We start from the raw sequence: 18,048 nt of genomic DNA on the forward strand, positions 1-18,048 counted from the left end.
TCACACTCAGATAACACAACCTTCCAAGTCTTAGAGACCTAGCAGAATAAAAGTATAATTCTCACTAGGCTAAATATCCAGCAGAGATTGGTAAGGGACTCTGTCCTGATCACTTCAGGCCCCATCTTGAGGCATGCTTCCAGAATCATCAAGGTGGGGAAACCGAAGTCTGGAAAGTCTTGCACCAGAAATTAAATGCTGTGACTGGAAAGTGACCTGTGTTATTTCCTCTCATATCTCACTGACCAGGAAGTCACATGGCCTCACTGAAACATAAGGGGACTTGAAAATTCTGTCTTATAAAAATGAGAAGAACTGGATATAGCTGAGCCCAGAATACTAATAAGGGTAGTCTGTGCTGTCCTACTGGTTATCAATATTTGGATCACTCCTCTTCACGCACAAAATACACTCACCCCATCTCCAACGTAAAAAGTCCTCAAATTTCACCCAATCATAACATCAAACTCAAGGTGCAAAAACTCTTGATGATATGTAGAAATTTCTATATCAAGTCTGAGAGACCCCCTCCCACAGACAGTAGTAGGACCAGAATAAGATAACTGCTCTCTTGCATTTGGAAAAGGAAAGAATGGGAGGCAGAAAGCCATCACTGGGCCAGAGCCATTGTGAAATCCTATGGAGTTTTTGATGCGACTGCGACTCCCTGGAAATTTGTCTTTTGCTCATTGTTCTCATAGGTCCTGGACCTTCTTCTTTTTCCATTATTCTCCTGGGCCATATCTAGAATGGACATTCATAATATATTTTTCTTGGAGGCTGAAAAGCTTCCTCACTTGGTACACTTTCTATGATAAGTGTTTGGGACCAAGTTTTTAAAGTTTTGAACAGTCATAGTTTCTTTACCTGGGCCAGTGGCTGGTTAGCTGGTATATTTAAAAAACTTAATAGGCTTTCTCTCTACTAAAATAGACTAAAGTCTGGTCAGCTTACATATGCTAATAGCCATACCTTTGGTTTTGTTTTCCTAGATTTCTGGTTTTAGCTGTGCTCAATTGTGTCTGACTCTTTGACACCTGCTCTGTCCATGGGGATTCTCCAGGCAAGAATATTGGAGTGGGTTGCCATGCCCTCCTCCAGGGATCTTCCCAACCCAGGGATTGGAACTCAGGTCTCCCTCATTGCGGGCAGATTCTCTACTGTCTGAGCCACCAGGGAAGGCCAAGAATACTGGAGTGTATAGCCTATACACTCCTTCTAGAAGGAAGCCTATTCCCTTCCTCAGGGCAACTTTCTGACCCAGGAAGTGAAACAAGGTCTCCTGCATTGCAGGCAGATTCTTTACCAGCTGAGCTACAAAGGACGCCCTCTCTTTTTAGAGTAGCTATAATTCTCTGCTTTTTTGGCTCCCTTCTTCTCTCCCTGTCTTCACTTGATTTGAGTCTATCAGGCCACTTATAGTTTATTTTCCCTGAATTAGTTTGTTTAATTGAAAGTGTTTATTGAATTCCACAGCCTTAATTGCCATTTTTACTCTGAGGGACCTTAACTTGTTCAGATTTAAACCTTGATTTGATCACTGATTTTATCCTTGCAGAAGATCTAATCAGCCTTTTTTACTCAAAGGTCTTTTCAGTTTTATCATTTAAGAATGAAAAGGATTTTATGTCCAACTCTGCAAGTTCCCATAGTTTTGGATTTTACTCCCCATGTTTCTGGCTTTCAAATTGGCCAACTCTTTGTTAAGCTCATTTCTTTCTTATACTATTTTGTTAAACTCACTGAGACATATGCTACTAATTCTGGTTTTCACACTGTCTTAAAAAAAAACAAAACTGCAAGCTAATAGGTACATTATCTGTCTTCCAAGCTATCATGTGTGATGGTTTTACCACATGTTTTCCCACTACATAAAATGAACTACCATCCTAATCTCTATTTTCTAATCATCTGCCGCTTGGACTCTGAGCCAAAGCCAAGTGTTTCAGATTGTGTTGTGGATTGTCTGTTTCTTTTTTTTTTTTCCCTACAAGATCCTTTGGAGGAGGAAATGTCAGCCCAATCCAATATTCTTGCCTGGAAAATCCCACGGACAGAGAAGCCTGTTGGGCTGCAGTCCATGCGGCTGCAAAGAGTAGGACACGACTGAATAATTGAGCGTGTGCGTGTGTGTGCGCACACACACACACACATACAGCAATACTCCAGAATGCCAGTTTCTGTATTAATTGTGTTAGAATATGTGATGTTAATGTGATAAATTATCTCTAAGTTTTAGAGACCTAAAGCAACAAAAGTTCGCTTACTGTTCATGCTACATGTCCATGATGGGTCAACAAGAGGAATGCCCATGGTAGACACTCAGTGACCACCAGCTTTATTGCTGGATGCAATGCCAGAGAAAAGGAGTTGTGAAGTCTCGAACTGACAGTGAAATTCTTGGTCCAAATATGTTCCTTCCATTCACAACTGAACTAGAGCTACATATATGGCTCCACCCAACTGTAAAGGAATTTGGATATTCAGTCCCATCATATGCTTGGAAGGCAGAAAGCCAAAACTGTATGCTGCTGCTGCTGCTAAGTTGCTTCAGTTGTGTCCGACTCTGTGCGACCCCATAGACGGCAGCCCACCAGGCTCCCCCATCCCTGGGACCCTCCAGGCAAGAACACTGGAGAGTGAATAGCATTAACAATATCTAGTTGATACTTAAAAGAAAAGGATGCTTATTCTTGAAAAATACACAAAGTATGATGAAGATGATAAAAATCATTAACACTTTACCCTCATGGATAATGGAAAATATTTTTATGTCCTCTTTTCTAGTTTTTCATTTTTTAATCATGTTACATTTAATCTTATGACTATATCCTAGGCTATTATTTCCCCAATTGTTTGACATTAAGATTGTTTCCATTTTTTTCACACTTAGAAGTGATAAGTTGTCCATAAACCCTTGTATATCTTGTTACCCAATATCTTTCTGCATTGCTGACCTTATTTCAAGGTGATACTTGTTAGGTTGATATGTTGAGGATCTTAAGTTATGGCTTTTAAGTTAACTTTTAAGGATCTTAACTTATGGCTACAATTGCTTTCTGGAAAGGTAGGCATCAGTCCTATACTTGTATAAATTGTGCAGTGAAGAACTATCCCACTGCTGCATTTCAGCACTGACAGCTACCCCTTTAAAAATAACTTTCTTTCCATCCTATCTTTGGAGATCTTTACAATGAATACCACATCTTAAGAAGATAAGTAATTATCAAGATACAGGTAACATATCTAGTAATAGGCTTTGTTTTTTTCTGGTATCACAGATTAAAAACATTCAGAAAAATGTCAGCCAACTTGATTTTACTTAGGCTGTGAGACAGAAAAAAGTGTACTGAGATAGGAAGCTTTCTAACTGGGCCTATAAAAGGTTAAATGTTTTTCTTTTGGATGTAGTTTTAGTAATAAACTGCCAGGATTATTTTGGCCACATTTGGAGTCATGATTCCTCAGAGACAGTCTGACTCGGTGTGGGAGACACAAGTTTTCCTTAAGCCTCTTAGAGTGCCTGGCTGGATATGGAAATTACATTGACAAAGACAGATTAAGAGAAGAAAAGTATACACATTTATTTAATATCAGTTTTATGTGACATGCTGCTGCTAAGTCACTTCAGTCGTGTCCGACTCTGTGCGACCCCATAGACGGCAGCCCACCAGGCTCCCCCGTCCCTGGGATTCTCCAGGCAAGAACACTGGAGTGGGTTGCCATTTCCTTCTCCAATATGTGAAAGTGAAAAGTGAAAGTGAAGTCGCTCAGTGTGTCTGACTCTTCACGACCCCATGGACTGCAGCCTACCAGGCTCCTCCACCCGTGGGATTTTCCGGGCAAGAGTACTGGAGCGGGTTGCCATTGCCTTCTCCTTTTGGGAACCTTCATAAGGAAATTAAGGCCAGAAGAAATGGTTACACCTGAGTGTCTCCTTGCTAGAGTTGAAGAGTGATGGTAGAAGGAGGGCAATGACAGGATACAGAGTATCAGCTAAGCGTGCTTCCCCACTGACTCAGCAGTAAAGAATCTGCCTGCCAGTGTAGGAGACAAGGGTTCAGTCCCTGGGTGGGGAAGATCCCTTAGAAAAGGAACGGCAACGCACTCCAGTAATGTTGCCTGGAAAATCCCATAAACAGAGGAGCCTGGCAGGCTAAGTCCATGGGGTCATAAAGAGTCAGACAGGACTTAATGACTAAGCAACATCAGCTAACTATAATAAAGGGAGGGGAGCTTCAGTTCAGTTCAGTTCAGTCGCTCAGTCGTGTCCAACTCTTTTCGACCCCATGAACCGCAGCACGCCAGCCCTCCCTGTCCATCACCAGTTGCCCGAGTCTACCCAAACCCATGTCCGTTGAGTCGGTGATGGCATCCAACCATCTCATCCTCTGTCGTCCCCTTCTCCTCCTGCCCTCTATCTTTCCCAGCTTAGTGAAGCCTATTCACTCAGATTCCTCTCTGTATCTCTCTGTCTCTGGAGATCAGGCTGTTCCTTTCCCATGGGTACAGGCAGAGCACCTCTCACATGAGAATTTTACGACCTGCTTTGGGAGAAGTTCAGAAAGTCCTTCTAGTACCTCACATTTCCTTCAGTTTGGAATATTCAATATGCCAAGGAGTCATTTTGCAGGGTAGTGTATCCGGAATGCTATAAGCACATACAAGTTGAAATAGTTGGCACATACAGTGTTAAAGGCCAATCTAGGCCGGGTTTGATTCCACAGGTGAGTTAGCCCTGCATTGTTGACTCTATTCTGAGATCTCTCATTATTCCCTGCAAAGGAGGGATTCCCAACTGGGATTATGGTATTCATGTCCATCTACAGTTAATCTTTGTTTCCACCTCCAGCCCAAGGCACTGCTTTTCTACTTTCTCTCTTCACATAGTTGTCTTTTCTGGTTAAGTGTGGCACTATGTGTCTAGTGTTTTTGTACTTAGCAGGATTTTCTTGAGCTTCCTCCTTGTTATAGCATATATCAGTATTTCATTCCTTTTTATTTCCAAGCAGTATTACCTGTGTGTATATATATATATATATATCAACATAATGCATTTTATTTATCTATTAAGCAACTGATGGCCATTTGGGTTAATTCTGCTTCTTAGCTATTATGTATAATGTTATGAATTTTTGCTTGTAAGTGTTTGCATGTTTTCATTTCTCTTGGGGGATTATTCAGGAGTGAATTTTCCTGGTCACATGGTAACTTTATGCAGAAAAACTAATCAACTATATTAAAAGATGGCTGTAACATTTTACTTCCCCACCAGCAATGCATGAGAGTTCTCATTTCTCCACATTCTTGACATTTGCTGTTATCTGTCTTTTTGATTACAGTCAGTATGGAGTGAAATTTCATTGTTTTAATTTGCATTTCTTTAATGACTAATGATGTTGAGCACATTTTCATGTGCATATTAGTCATTCATGTATCTTCTTTGACAAAATGTCTATTCAATTTTTGTCCATTTTAAAGTGGGTTATCTTATTTTTGAGTTGTAACAGTTCTTTGTGTATTCTGAACACAAATCCCTGACCAGATGTGTGATTTGCAGATATTTTCATGGTGTTCTTTTATTCTAGTGTCTTCGATATACTAATAAGAGTATGCTAGGTGATATTGCTGAAAAAAGGCTCAGTGGTTTTAAACATCAAAGTTATTTCGTAATCATGTAAATTTTGTTATGGGTTCAGGCAACTCCCTCTTGCAGCTGTGTTCTATGTGTGGGCTCACTGACACATGTTCCTTTCAATACATGCTTCTATGAGCACCAAGGCAAAGAGAACATGGGCGGCTCTTGGGCTAAAGCAGTGAAATTCTCCCATCCAAATATTAGACATATCAATTCTCCCTACATTTCTTGGCTGAATGAATCTTATGACCATGTCTAGCATCAAAGGGAGGCCAGTCCCTCCACATGAAATTGAACTGAGGACAAGCAGAATATTGGCGAGCAGTACTACTGTTAGGGAAACCATTGAGCAAAACTGCCCATCCTGGCCAGGCCTGATAGTAGGCACTTGCTTGAGTTATCATAACTAACAAGCTGCTACCCACCGGAAGAATTCAGGATAGGCCAAAAGGAGAGAGGAGATGCCAGCCCATATGTCCTACCACTCTCCCAGAATCCTTCTTGCTGGATTTCATCTTGGCTGAGCAATGCACAGCACACCAGGAAGGACCCTGAGTCAGGATGATTGGCCAGAGAGCCTGGAAACTAATCCCATCACCATAAAACCTGAGCCTGTCAGCCACATGGCAGAGCCATTCTCCTGGATTCCCTTACCCTCTCGCTCTCCATCCCATTGCCCCTTTCCCCAAAAATGTCTTGTTCTGCCAGCACATATGTCTCCTCGGACAGTTCATTTCTGAGTGTTAGACAAAAGCCCAGTCTCCTGCCTTGAAGGGGTCCCCCTTCCTACTACCCTACTATATGTTGTGTTGGTGCAGGTGATGGGTTAAGAGAAAAGAAATGAAGGTATGCAGATAGTTTAGAAAAAGGTGAGTGTTATTAAGATGGGATAATAACTAGGGGGACAAATTTGGACTCGGTGATCAGAGTCTCTCTGAAGAGGGCTCATTTGAGCTAAGGCTTCACTGAAAGCAGTGAGGCAGTTAAGTGAATATCAGGGAGGAGCCAACAAGGCCAAGAGGTAGAAGCAGGGCCAGGGAAACCCCCTTGGTGGGGATGTAAATCTTACTCAAAGTGCAATGGAAAAACAATGAAGTGTTGAACAGTGATCAAACCTGATGTACATTTAAAAAATATCTTACTGGGTGTGGTATCCGGAATGAATTGACGGGGAACAAGGCCAAAAGGCTGGGTTGATTTGGGTGGTAGAAATGAAGTTGGAGAGTGTGCAGTTAATGGAACGTACTAACCCAGCTGGGAAAAGAGGGATTAAGGAGGGCAAGTGAGTCTTGAATTTCAGCTCCTTGGTGGGTGCTAGTGCAGTTTACCAAGAGAGAAGAATGGGAGGAAGTTCTCACTAAATTTTACATGCTTATCGGACATTAGAGTGGGCTTTTAAGTGCAGGGATCTGAATATAAAATATAATTGGGGAATTGCACATAGATTTACCTCACTGTTTTAAAATCTTCATAGCCCTAGGCCTGGCTCATTAAATGTGCCATTATTGGCCATATAATAAATAGTTATATTCTTGGTTAAACTGGTGGATGCCAGTGTCTAAAAAAAAAATTGTACTTCAAGCAATGCACAGTTAAAATTTCTGTACAATATCTTAGTTATTCTTGTGCACTGTAACTTCAGTTCAGTTCTGAAAATGGAGTTGCTAATTCTAAGGATTTATGCATTTTAACTGTTTTTTTTTTTTTAATTTTGCACTTTACATTTTTGAGAGGGGCCAAAATCCTTAAAATGTTTATACCTGTCTACAGTTGCAGCAACATTGATGCTTCCCCACACTGGCCAACAGTGGGTATTACCAAGACTTTTTAATTTTTGCCAATCTAATCCTCAGAGAAAGGGATTCTGTTCTGATATCAGCTTGTGTTTCTTAGTCGTGGAATTGGATTTCTGCATACTAGTCAGCCACCTTGTTTTCTTATTCATGCCCTCTTTGACTCTGAAGCTATGTATATAGATTCCCTGTGTCCCAGTAGGTGTCTGGCTGAGGAATCTGAGCACAGGGTGGACAGGGTGCTGAGCTCTTTTTTGGCAGGGAAAGTGAGCCGTCCATCCTGGGCCCTGCGCACCTGGCTACTGGCCCTGGGTAGAGGAGAAACAAGCACCGCGTAGTGGGAACAGGGCTAGAGGGCGTAAAGAAGGATCATTCAGATTCTACTGCGCACAGGACACAGCCGCAGGGAGAATCCCCGCACTCCCACTGAGGAATCCTCTGGCCTCTCTCCAGCTTGGTTTCAAAAGTTGCAAAACTATCGGGGGCGTCCTGACAGCCGCTGTCCCAGGTCCCTGCTCCCCTCCCGAGGCCTCCAGGCCGCAGAACCGCGGGGTGGGGTGGAGGGGCGGTCTCCAAGAGAGCGGGAACAGAAAACCGAAACCAAAACCTGTGCGCCCGCCCAGGCTCCCCCAGCTCTGGGCCCCGCCGGCAGCCGAAGGCGAGTCTCTTCTCCGCCATGGCAAGTTGCTTTTGTTTTGGGTTTTGCAGGGCGGAGTGGTCCCCGTGTCGTCATCCGGTCCCCCAAGATCCGGAGGACAGGCGTGAGTGAGGGGTGACCGGAGGAGGCGCGAGGAGGGACCCCAGAGGCAAACCCAGCCCAGCCTTTCCGCACCTGCCGGGGTGGCAGTTGAGCGCGCTCCTGAAATTGACCGCGGCTGTGCGGCCAGCTCCGAAGGCGCGCATCGCCGCGGCCGCCTCCCGCACCGAGTGCCCCGCTGTCCCGGACACAGCCGTTTGGTCGGGGAGTGGCAGTGTTAGGGCTAACTGTTGTCCTCCCACGCTTTGGGGAACAGGAGCGCAGAGAATTGCCCAGAAATGGAGGCCACCGTTTCCTTTGTTAAAGGGCCAGCCCGAAGAGTTGGAGCCAAGGACACAAGTTGGGAAAGCAGCGTGGTGTCTTAGCGGGAATTCTTTTCTCTTGTGGCCTTAGTTCTTTCTCTAGACACAAAAGGCTTTGTGTTGTCACCATCTTTGATGCCTCGCAAGAATTGTTAGCAAATTTAAGATTTAGACTTCCGTGTTCTTTCCATCGGGTGGGGAAAATCCCTTGGAGGAGGACATGGCAACCCACTCCAGTGTTCTCGCCTGGGAAATCCCATAGACAGAAAGGAGCCTGGAGGTCTACAGTCCAGGGGGTTCCCACAGCACGGGACAAGACAGGGCGACTAAGCAGGCAGGCTCCTTTTTTCCATCAAGCGCCTGAAAACAGTGGCAGGGGCCTTTCATTTCAGGTGAGAAACGCCAAAGCAGTTGTGAGTTTAAAGTGTGATTTTGTTTACCGAGGGTGGTAAAGGCAACGTGAATGAAACCAATTTTAAGAAAAGGAATGTAGGTAAACGAAGGGACGGGGGAGCCTAGTGGGCTGCCATCTCTGGGGTCGCACAGAGTCGGACACGACTGAAGCGACGCAGCAGCAGCAGCAGCAGCAGCAGCAGCAGCAGCAGCAGCAGCAGCAGCAGCAGCAGCAGCAGCAGCAGCAGCAGCAGCGCTTTCCTTACAAAAATAAATTCAGTTTTTCTTTATATCTTTTTGCTTTCTGATAGGATGGTCAAAAGTCTCTTAAAACGTTATCACTGATACAGGGAAAATGCCATCACCTTGATAGCTCCTGGTCAGAATGTTGCTCTTATTTAAAAAAATTTGTATCTCCATGTGACAACTGTTGAAAGGGCTATCTCCAAGACCTCTCTTTTTCTTCTTAATGATGGATGGAAGAGATGAACAGCAGTCTGTTGATTTCAAAGATAAATTTTAGACATTTGAATAAAGAAATATGACACTAGTATTGCTGAAGGTAGTGGCGAAGAAGTAAGATTTTCTGAATTTAAATTGATTGAAAGGTTTTCTTTGATATTGATGAAGGACAAAAAGGATGCTTATTCATTAGCCACTTTAACCACGGACTGTTAGAGCCAGATGCATAGTAAGTCAAGACAAACCTTGTATGAAACAAGATTCCCTGAATGTCTGAATTGTCCGTCATTTTTTTTTCTTCTTCTAGAACTATTTTGAGATAATTACATCTTACACTTGGGGCTAGAATGCAGGAACACATTTTTATATTTTTCCTGTCTCCTATGCAATCGAGTTGTCCCAAATATTTTAAGAAACTGTTTTGCTCCATTGAAAGTACCTAACATAACAGAGTCAATTATGAATTTCCCTTTTAGGAGACACGAAGGACCTTTGCTTTCTTTGTCTCAACAGAAGTTATTTGCATCCTCCACTCCTCTGTCCCTTTGTTTTGCTGCGAACTCTGTTTGCATTGTTAATTAAATTTGACCACTAATTAAAATTTGACCTCAGCCATCAAGGTCTCTCTTTCATGAAGCCTTCTTTGACTGCTTTAGCCAGCACTAATCTTGCTTCCTAATTCTGAATGGCTTCTATTGTGTGTTTTAGCATTTTCTTGTGAATGGTCTTGTATCCTTTCCACATTTTCGGTTGTTGGTCTGTTCTTGTAAAGAAGACCTTCCTCTTTTCGTGTCTACCAGGCACTGCTAAAATGATTTATGTATGTGTCTGCCTCCTCCTCGCCCATAAGGGAGGTCCCCTTTGTGTTTTGGTAATCCTAAAGCCTGTCCAGGTGCCCCACACATAATAAATGTTCAGTAAATTTTTATGGTGGAACAATTTCAGGGTAAGGGGTGTTTTATATCTGTGTGCGTCATCTTTGGTACCCAACATATTGCCAGGGATAGAACACATGCTTAGTTAATACTGTATTAGTTAATTGATCAACTGATTGACAAGATATTATGTATTCTAAGAAAGGCAGGTACATTTTTGCCACCCTATTTTAATAACTACAGGCTGAAATGTCAAAGGAGATACTGAGAGATCAGTTATTATTGGCTTCAGTCATTTTCTATTGAATTCCTGTTGTGATAAATGACGATTTCACGGAAGTGAACTCTGCCTTTTCCCTTCTTCCAAGTTTGGAAGTTTTAATAGTATTTTAAATTCTCTTATGAATTATTTTTGTTTCTTTCATAAAACACTTAAGATCTTGATAGTATTTACATGATTTTCTGTAATATAAGTTAGATTTTTCTTTTTTTCTCAGCTTCTGTTAGTTTTGCCTTTAGGGTTGAATGATTCCATATTATTCTGTAATCATATTTAAGTCTTCAGTAATTTTGAAGATTTTTACAGAATTCATCTAAAAGTTTATGAGAGTGTTCATGTCATTATGCAAACAGTAAGTATTGCTTACAGCAGGGTCTAATAGATCCTGTATTACTTTTTCTCCTTTTGGTCCAATATCATGTGTGTTTTTCCTTTTTCCAGTTACAAAAAAATATTCCTAGCAGCTGTGTCAAATAGAGTCTTTATTTGTAGTCTGTAATTTATTCCAAACATGCCATGCTTTAATTTTCTGATGGTCTTTAGGCTTGGGCTTTTTCAAATACCAGAAAGCAGGGGAGGGGTGTTTGCTCTGGGGTGCCAGCACCCATACTAGCAGGTCAGATTCTCCCTAGAATGTTCAGTTAGTTTTGTCTTGCTGCTAGCTTTTCAACTAATCATTCTGGTTTTGGTCCCTTTTTTAATTTCTGAGGTTCTGCCAAGAAGGTTGTCCCCTTTCCATTGCAGCCCTCACTTCTTTACTCTGGGTTTCCCCTATCATATCCTTCCACATACTTTTATGTCTTTCCAGTCTTCAAGAAATTTGCTGGAATCTCTCCTGTGCTGCTGATTGCTCCCCTTAACTGGATTTATTCTCTTTTTAATTCTATTTTCATTTTCATTTTAATGTACTTTTGGGATAGGACATTGTATGTGTGCTTAGACTGTTTTCCTTATCTGGGAGGTCAGAAGCAGTTTGCCTATCACCAGTAACGTCTGACTCTGAGTATACAGAGTCCTCTGAACTGAAAACCAAGACATCTTTGTGATTGATCAACCATGACTTGGACCCATGAGACATCCTGTCCTCCTTGGGGATAATTTAGGAATAGATTATATCCACGTTCTGGTGCAATCAGGCTGGACTACCTATACAAGCACTGGGAGAAGTTTATAGGTCCAGTTCCCTAAATGAGCTGGGGAATAAATTAAAACATTAATAAAAGAAGTTAAGAGAGAGTGTATTATAATCATAATCCCTTATGATTATACAGTGGAAGTGAGAAATAGATTTAAGGGACTAGATCTGATAGACAGAGGGCCTGATGAACTGTGGATGGAGGTTTGTGACATTGTACAGGAGACAGGGATCAAGACCATCCCCAAGAAAAAGAAATGCAAAAAGGCAAAATGGCTGTTTGAGGAGGCCTTACAAATAGCTGTGAAAAGAAGAGAAGCGAAAAAGCAAAGGAGAAAAGGAAAGATATACCCATTTGAATGAAGAGTTCCAAAGAATAGCAAGGAGAGATAAGAAAGCCTTCCTCAGTGATGAAGAAATAGAGGAAAACAATAGAATGGGAAAGGCTAGAGAGCTCTTCAAGAAAATTAGAGATATCAGGGGAACATTTCATGCAAAGATGGGCTCAATAAAGGACAGAAATGCTATGGACCTAACAGAAACAAGATATTAAAAAGAGGTGGCAAGAACACATAGAAGAACTGTACAAAAAAGATCTTCACGACCCAGACAATCACGAGGGTGTGATCACTCACCTAGAGCCAGATATCCTGGAATGTGAACTCAAGTGGGCCTTAGGAAGCATCAGTACAAATAAAGCTAGTGGAGGTGATGGAATTCCAGTTGAGCTATTTCAAATCCCAGAAGATGATGCTGTGAAAGTGCTGCACTCAATATGCCAGCAAATTTGGAGGACTCAGCAGTGGCCACAGGACTGGAAAAGGTCAGTTTTCATTCCAAACCCAAAGAAAGACAATGCCAAAGAATGCTCAAACTACCACACAATTGCACTCATCTCACACGCTAGTAAAGTAATGCTCAAAATTCTCCAAGCCAGGCTTCAGCAATACATGAACTGTGAACTTCCAGATGTTCAAGCTGGTTTTAGAAAAGGCAGAGAAACCAGAGATCAAATTGCCAACATCTGTTGGATTATTGAAAAAGCAAGAGAGTTCCAGAAAAACATCTATTTCTGCTTTATTGACTATGCCAAAGCCTTTGACTGTGTGGATCACAATAAACTGTTGAAAATTCTGAAAGAGATGGGAATACCAGACTACCTGACCTGCCTCTTGAGAAACCTATATGCAGGTCAGGAAGCAACAGTTAGAACTGGACATGGAACAACAGACTGGTTCCAAATAGGAAAAGGAGTACGTCAAGGTTGTATATTGTCACCCTGCTTATTTAACTTATATGCAGAGTACATCATGAGAAATGCTGGGCTGGATGAAGCACAAGGTGGAATCAAGATTGCCAAGAGAAATATCAATAACCACAGATATGCAGATGACACCACCCTTATGGCAGAAAGTGAAGAAGAACTAAAGAGTCTCTTGATGAAAGTGAAAGAGGAGAATGAAAAAGTTGGCTTAAAGCTCAACATTCAGAAAACTAAGATCATGGCATCCGGTCCCATCACTTCCTGGCAAATAGATGGGGAAACAGTAGAAACAGTGTCAGACTTTATTTTTTTGGGCTCCAAAATCTCTGCAAATGGTGATTTCAGCCATGAAATTAAAAGACGCTTACTCTTTGGAGGAAAGTTATGACCAACCTAGACAGCATATCAAAAAGCAGAGACATTACTTTGTCAACAAAGGTCCGTCTAGTCAAGGCTATGGTTTTTCCAGTGGTCATGTATGGACGTGAGAGTTGGACTGTAAGGAAAGCTGAGCACCAAAGAATTGATGCTTTTGAACTGTGGTGTTGGAGAAGACTCTTGAGAGTCCCTTGGACTGCAAGGAGATCTATCCAGTCCATCCTAAAGGAGATCACTCCTGGGTGTTCATTGGAATGACTGATGTTGAAGCTGAAACTCCAATACTTTGGCCACCTGATGCGAAGAACTGACTCACTATAAAGACCCTGATGCTGGGAAAGTTTGAAGGCAGGAGGAGAAGGGGATGACAGAGGATGAGATGGTTGGATGGCATCACCGACTCAATGGACATGAGTTTGGGTAACCTCTGGGAGTTGGTGATGGACAGGGAGGCCTGGCATGCTGCAGTTCATGCGGTCACATAGAGTCGGACACGACTGAGCGACTGAACTGAAGTGAACCGAGAGTGAACTCAGGGAAGGATCTGCTTGCAGCTGATCCTGTGTCCAGGGTTCCATGGTCTGCAATAGCATGTGCTCAGTGGTTGGGTTGTATCTAGATGTGTGCTGAAAGGTAGGGTTTACTCCACTGCAGTCTCAATATTATTGGTAGGGTTTCATTTATTTTTTTATGGTGACTTTTCCCTAGTTTTGACCAAAAAGAGAATGTATTTCTATTGTCTTATGTACTTTCAACTCTACATTCAAGAAGACAGTCAACTCCAAACTACCACATTTTGTGATTAGCTTGACTTAAAAAAAAATTTGATTTAGAAAACTCTTTCTTAATTTTTTCCTTTGTGATTACTATTATTTTTAGGTCTTTCTAACATCTGACAAATATTAAGCAGTGTTTTCCATTTCTTAAAAAAAAGGTTTTACATTTTCCATTTTAACTCTCAAATTTATATAGCATTTATGATGGTATATGTTGTGAGGCCAGGCTCCTTTCCTTATTTTTCTCTTCAGGTATCTGATCAGTCCCAGAGGGCCTTTATTGAATAAAGTCTATTAAATAAAATAGCCTTTCCCACTGGTGTGTAATATTGCCTATATTAAGTAGAATCATATCCTTAAAAAGTGTCGTATTGTTTCTTTCACAGGCATCAGTTTTGAATGTTAAGGAATCCAAAGCTTCTGAAAGAACAGTTGTAGTTGCTGGTCTTCCAACTGATCTTGATGACCAGTTACTGACCACAGTAGTGAAGATTCGCTTTGAAGATACTGACAGTGGGGGTGGCGTTGTTGAAGATGTGATATATCCAACAAGAACGAAGGGAGTTGCATATGTAACATTCAAAGAAAAAACAGGTATTTCCAAATCAAATGTTTATAACCTTAGAAATACTTCTGGAATGAAATTAAAAATTGAACTGCAGTAGAATAATTCATGAGATGGTTGGATAGCATCACCAACTTGATGGACATGAGTCTGAGCAAACTCTGAGATAGTGAAGGACAGGGAAGCCTGGTGTGCTGCAGTTCATGGAGTCACAAAGAGAAGGACACAACTTAGTGACTAAACAATGGCAGCAACAAAAACAACAACAAAATAATTCATGGGATTTGTAAAGTTTAAATTTAAAAAACAGTAATTCTATTCTTGAATATAAAAGTGGCACAATAGTGCGTTAGGAAGAATATATGTGAAAGTGCCTTATGATAGAGTTGTCAGCAACCGAAAAAGTCTTAAAGACTTCTTGTTTTCTGTATTTTATATCCATCTATATCATGAGATAAAGGTGATACATTTTATTGTAGAAAACTTGCAAAATACAGAAAAAAGCCCCACAAAAGCTATCCATAACTTCATAAACAAGTACTGTTTTATTAATGGCAAAGTTGGACTGGGGAAATATGGCTTGGGTCTGAGGTCACATTGAGCCAGTCTCTCCCTGGCCTACACCTGACATAGGTGAGAAAGTTGGGTGTGCGGAGCTGTTCACCCTTCTAGCCTCGTGGATGGTGCATGCCTTGAGAGAAGGGGGAGGGAAGGAGAATTGGTGAAGGAGACTGAGCAGGTCAGCCAGTGAATTGGAGGAAAACCAGCCAGAACAGTGTGATATCCTGGATTCAGAAAGGTGAAGTCTCCTCATGACTGTAATTAACAGAGTGGTGGGGGATTTACTTTTAGGTGTTTGTTACATATGTAACATATATAACAAACATGTGTTATATATATATATGTTTAAATTTTAATATGTTAAACTAGAAGGAAAAAGGATTTAAATGCTGAATTTAGAGGAAAAACAGAAAAGGTGTTTTAAAAGAACTGAACATCTCTATTACTATTAATTAAAATAATTATTACTGTATTATGCCACAAAACTTTCTGAAGGCCCCCCTTCCACTTAGTTGCAGAGAATGTCGTCAGGAAAAAGAAACACTATATAGAAGGCATGGTTGGATCTGCTCAACTCATAGTCTCCCACTTCAGTGAAAAGGTAGGTGTGATGCTGAAGGCATGTTGATTGTCTAGATCCCATGTTTTCTGCCAAGTGTCTCCTACACGGGAGGCACAAAGCACCCTCACCCCATGACTTCTAGAAAGAAAGTGCAAGGTCCTTAACCTGGGTCAATGTTAAAAGCCAAACCTATGTCTTGAGAGTTTTTTGGTTATTGCTTGTTCTATTTTCCTGTTTTTCTATGATGCTCTTGATACTTTTAAAGTGACAATGAGCTCTTATACTGTCATGGATGATGTCTGGCATCTATCTAAAGACTTATTTTGTGGGGTAAAAAACCAATTTGGATGAACATTAAAAAGGAGCTTTGAAGACACAGGTAAGGAGGAAGTAAGAGGAAAAAGTAAAATTCAAAGCATTGATTTAAAACTATTCTGTAACAAAGGTAGGGTTCTCTGCAGCCATCCAGTGACCTTCTCATGAGGAGGGAGGGCTCTCTCCAGGGACCCCTATCCACAGAGCACCCCTGCAACAGTTTATCTATGCGTTCTGCTTAAAACTTTGATTCAAAAAAGCATTCTGCCTCTAAATAATATTTAATCAACTCTGTTTGGGAGAATCCAGTGAGGAACTGTGAACCTCAAAAGGAACACTGTGGCCTTGATAGGTTGTGGGGCCCCTTGGAGGACTCATTAGGGCTGCTGCTGGGCAGACAGAAAGTGGCAAAACAAGAATGTATTTATGCAGTCTTTCCCCTAGGTGGTGCTGTTTTAACTTTTCTGTTTAATTTTAGGTCTTCGGCTCTGTAAAGGCTGTCCTTGATCTTTCTGTTTTTCGGAGTCAAATCCGTCTAGAAAGTCTGGTAATGGACCTGAAAATGGAAATCCCAACGTTATGCTTAAGTCCTTTGGAAGCCAATGGAAGAATCTCCGTTCAAGGAACATTTCTGGCTATCAAGAAGCTCAAAGAATCTTTGCTATTAAAAGCAAGTTTTCTTTCAGAAAAAAATAGGAACAGACAGAGCCCCAGGGGAAGTACACGGAGAAGCAGTCACTCTTTAAAGCCCCCCAGGTGGTTGACACCTGAGACTACGAAAAGAGGAGAAAGTCTTGTTCTTGACACAGATACTTTCCTTTACCTGAAAAAGAAGACAGACTTTTATGAAAGCACACTGAGAACATTGCATGTTCTATGTCAAGAGACAGTGGATGGTGAAATTACCACACTTTGTATAAAGAATGCTCAAGGTAGTTCTCAGTCAAACAATGAAAAACAGGCGAAAGAGTTCATTGAGAAATATTCACATGCTCTTCACCTTGAGCTTAGAAAGGAGACACTTCTTTTAGAAGGAAAGGAAGATAGAGAGAAAGAAAATATTAAGCTGGCATGCAAGCAGCTAAGTTTGAGTTACCTTCATGTTCTGGTTAATTTCTATAAGACACACATTGATGTTATAGGGCCTCCTTCTGACACATACTTGTTTAAAAAAGAGGTCATGGAATTAATAAGGCAAAAAGTTAGGTAATAAAATCCTCAGCAGTAGTAACAAGAAGGGCTGATTGATTCCTTCCCTTACTGAGCAGTGGTGATGTCATGCATGATGCCAGCTTTACACACATTATCTTATTTAATTTTTTTTTGGCTATATCACACAGCTTATGGGTTCTTAGTTCCCCAACTAGGGATCAAACCTGGGCCCCCTGCATTGGAAGCTCCAAGTCCTAACCACTGGACTGCCAGGGAACTCCCTATCTCATTTAATTCTTGTGACCATCTTTCATCATAGGCATTGCCATTCTTATGCTACAGGAGAAGAGACTAGGATTTGAGAAGGTAAAAACCCTTGTCTGAAGTTACGTAGCTGTCCATCAGTAAGAGTTAAACCCAAAGATAATATCTAAGGTATAAAACTTAAAAAACTCACTAAACTTTGAGGAAACCTCACTTTTTCTGCAACCCCAAATTCTTAGGAAAAAAAATAGCCTTCAGTGAACTCAAACTGGGTCTCTGTGACAACCTCGAGGGGTGGGAAGTGGGAGGGAGGTTCAAGAGGGAGGGGGCATGTATATACCCATGGCTGATTCATGTTGATGTATGGCAGAAACCAACACAATATTGTAAAGCAATTATCCTTCAATTAAAAATAAATAAATTTTAAAAAGAGCCTTCATTCTAATATATAAGAAGTTTGAATGATTATTATGCCATAGACAATATTTATACATTTATAAAGTTATATAGGCTTAACATTTATAAAGTTCGTGTTTACTATTAATAGAATTAAAATGTTAGCAAAACTTGCCTGAG

The 18,048-nt window shown here is 41.2% G+C and overlaps 1 protein-coding gene across 1 annotated transcript; it reads left to right on the forward strand.

Moving 5' to 3' along the window:
• Positions 1-10,843: 10,843 nt before the first annotated feature.
• On the forward strand, positions 10,844-17,375 carry RBM43 (RNA binding motif protein 43). The gene is made up of 4 exons (XM_052653057.1): positions 10,844-10,852; positions 14,440-14,647; positions 15,692-15,780; positions 16,535-17,375. Exons 1-4 carry the CDS (start codon positions 10,844-10,846, stop codon positions 17,264-17,266), a joined length of 1,038 nt encoding a protein of 345 aa, XP_052509017.1. The 3' UTR covers positions 17,267-17,375.
• Positions 17,376-18,048: the final 673 nt, after the last annotated feature.

This window comes from Budorcas taxicolor, chromosome 2 (assembly GCF_023091745.1).
Source record: "Budorcas taxicolor isolate Tak-1 chromosome 2, Takin1.1, whole genome shotgun sequence".
NCBI lineage: Eukaryota > Metazoa > Chordata > Mammalia > Artiodactyla > Bovidae > Budorcas > Budorcas taxicolor.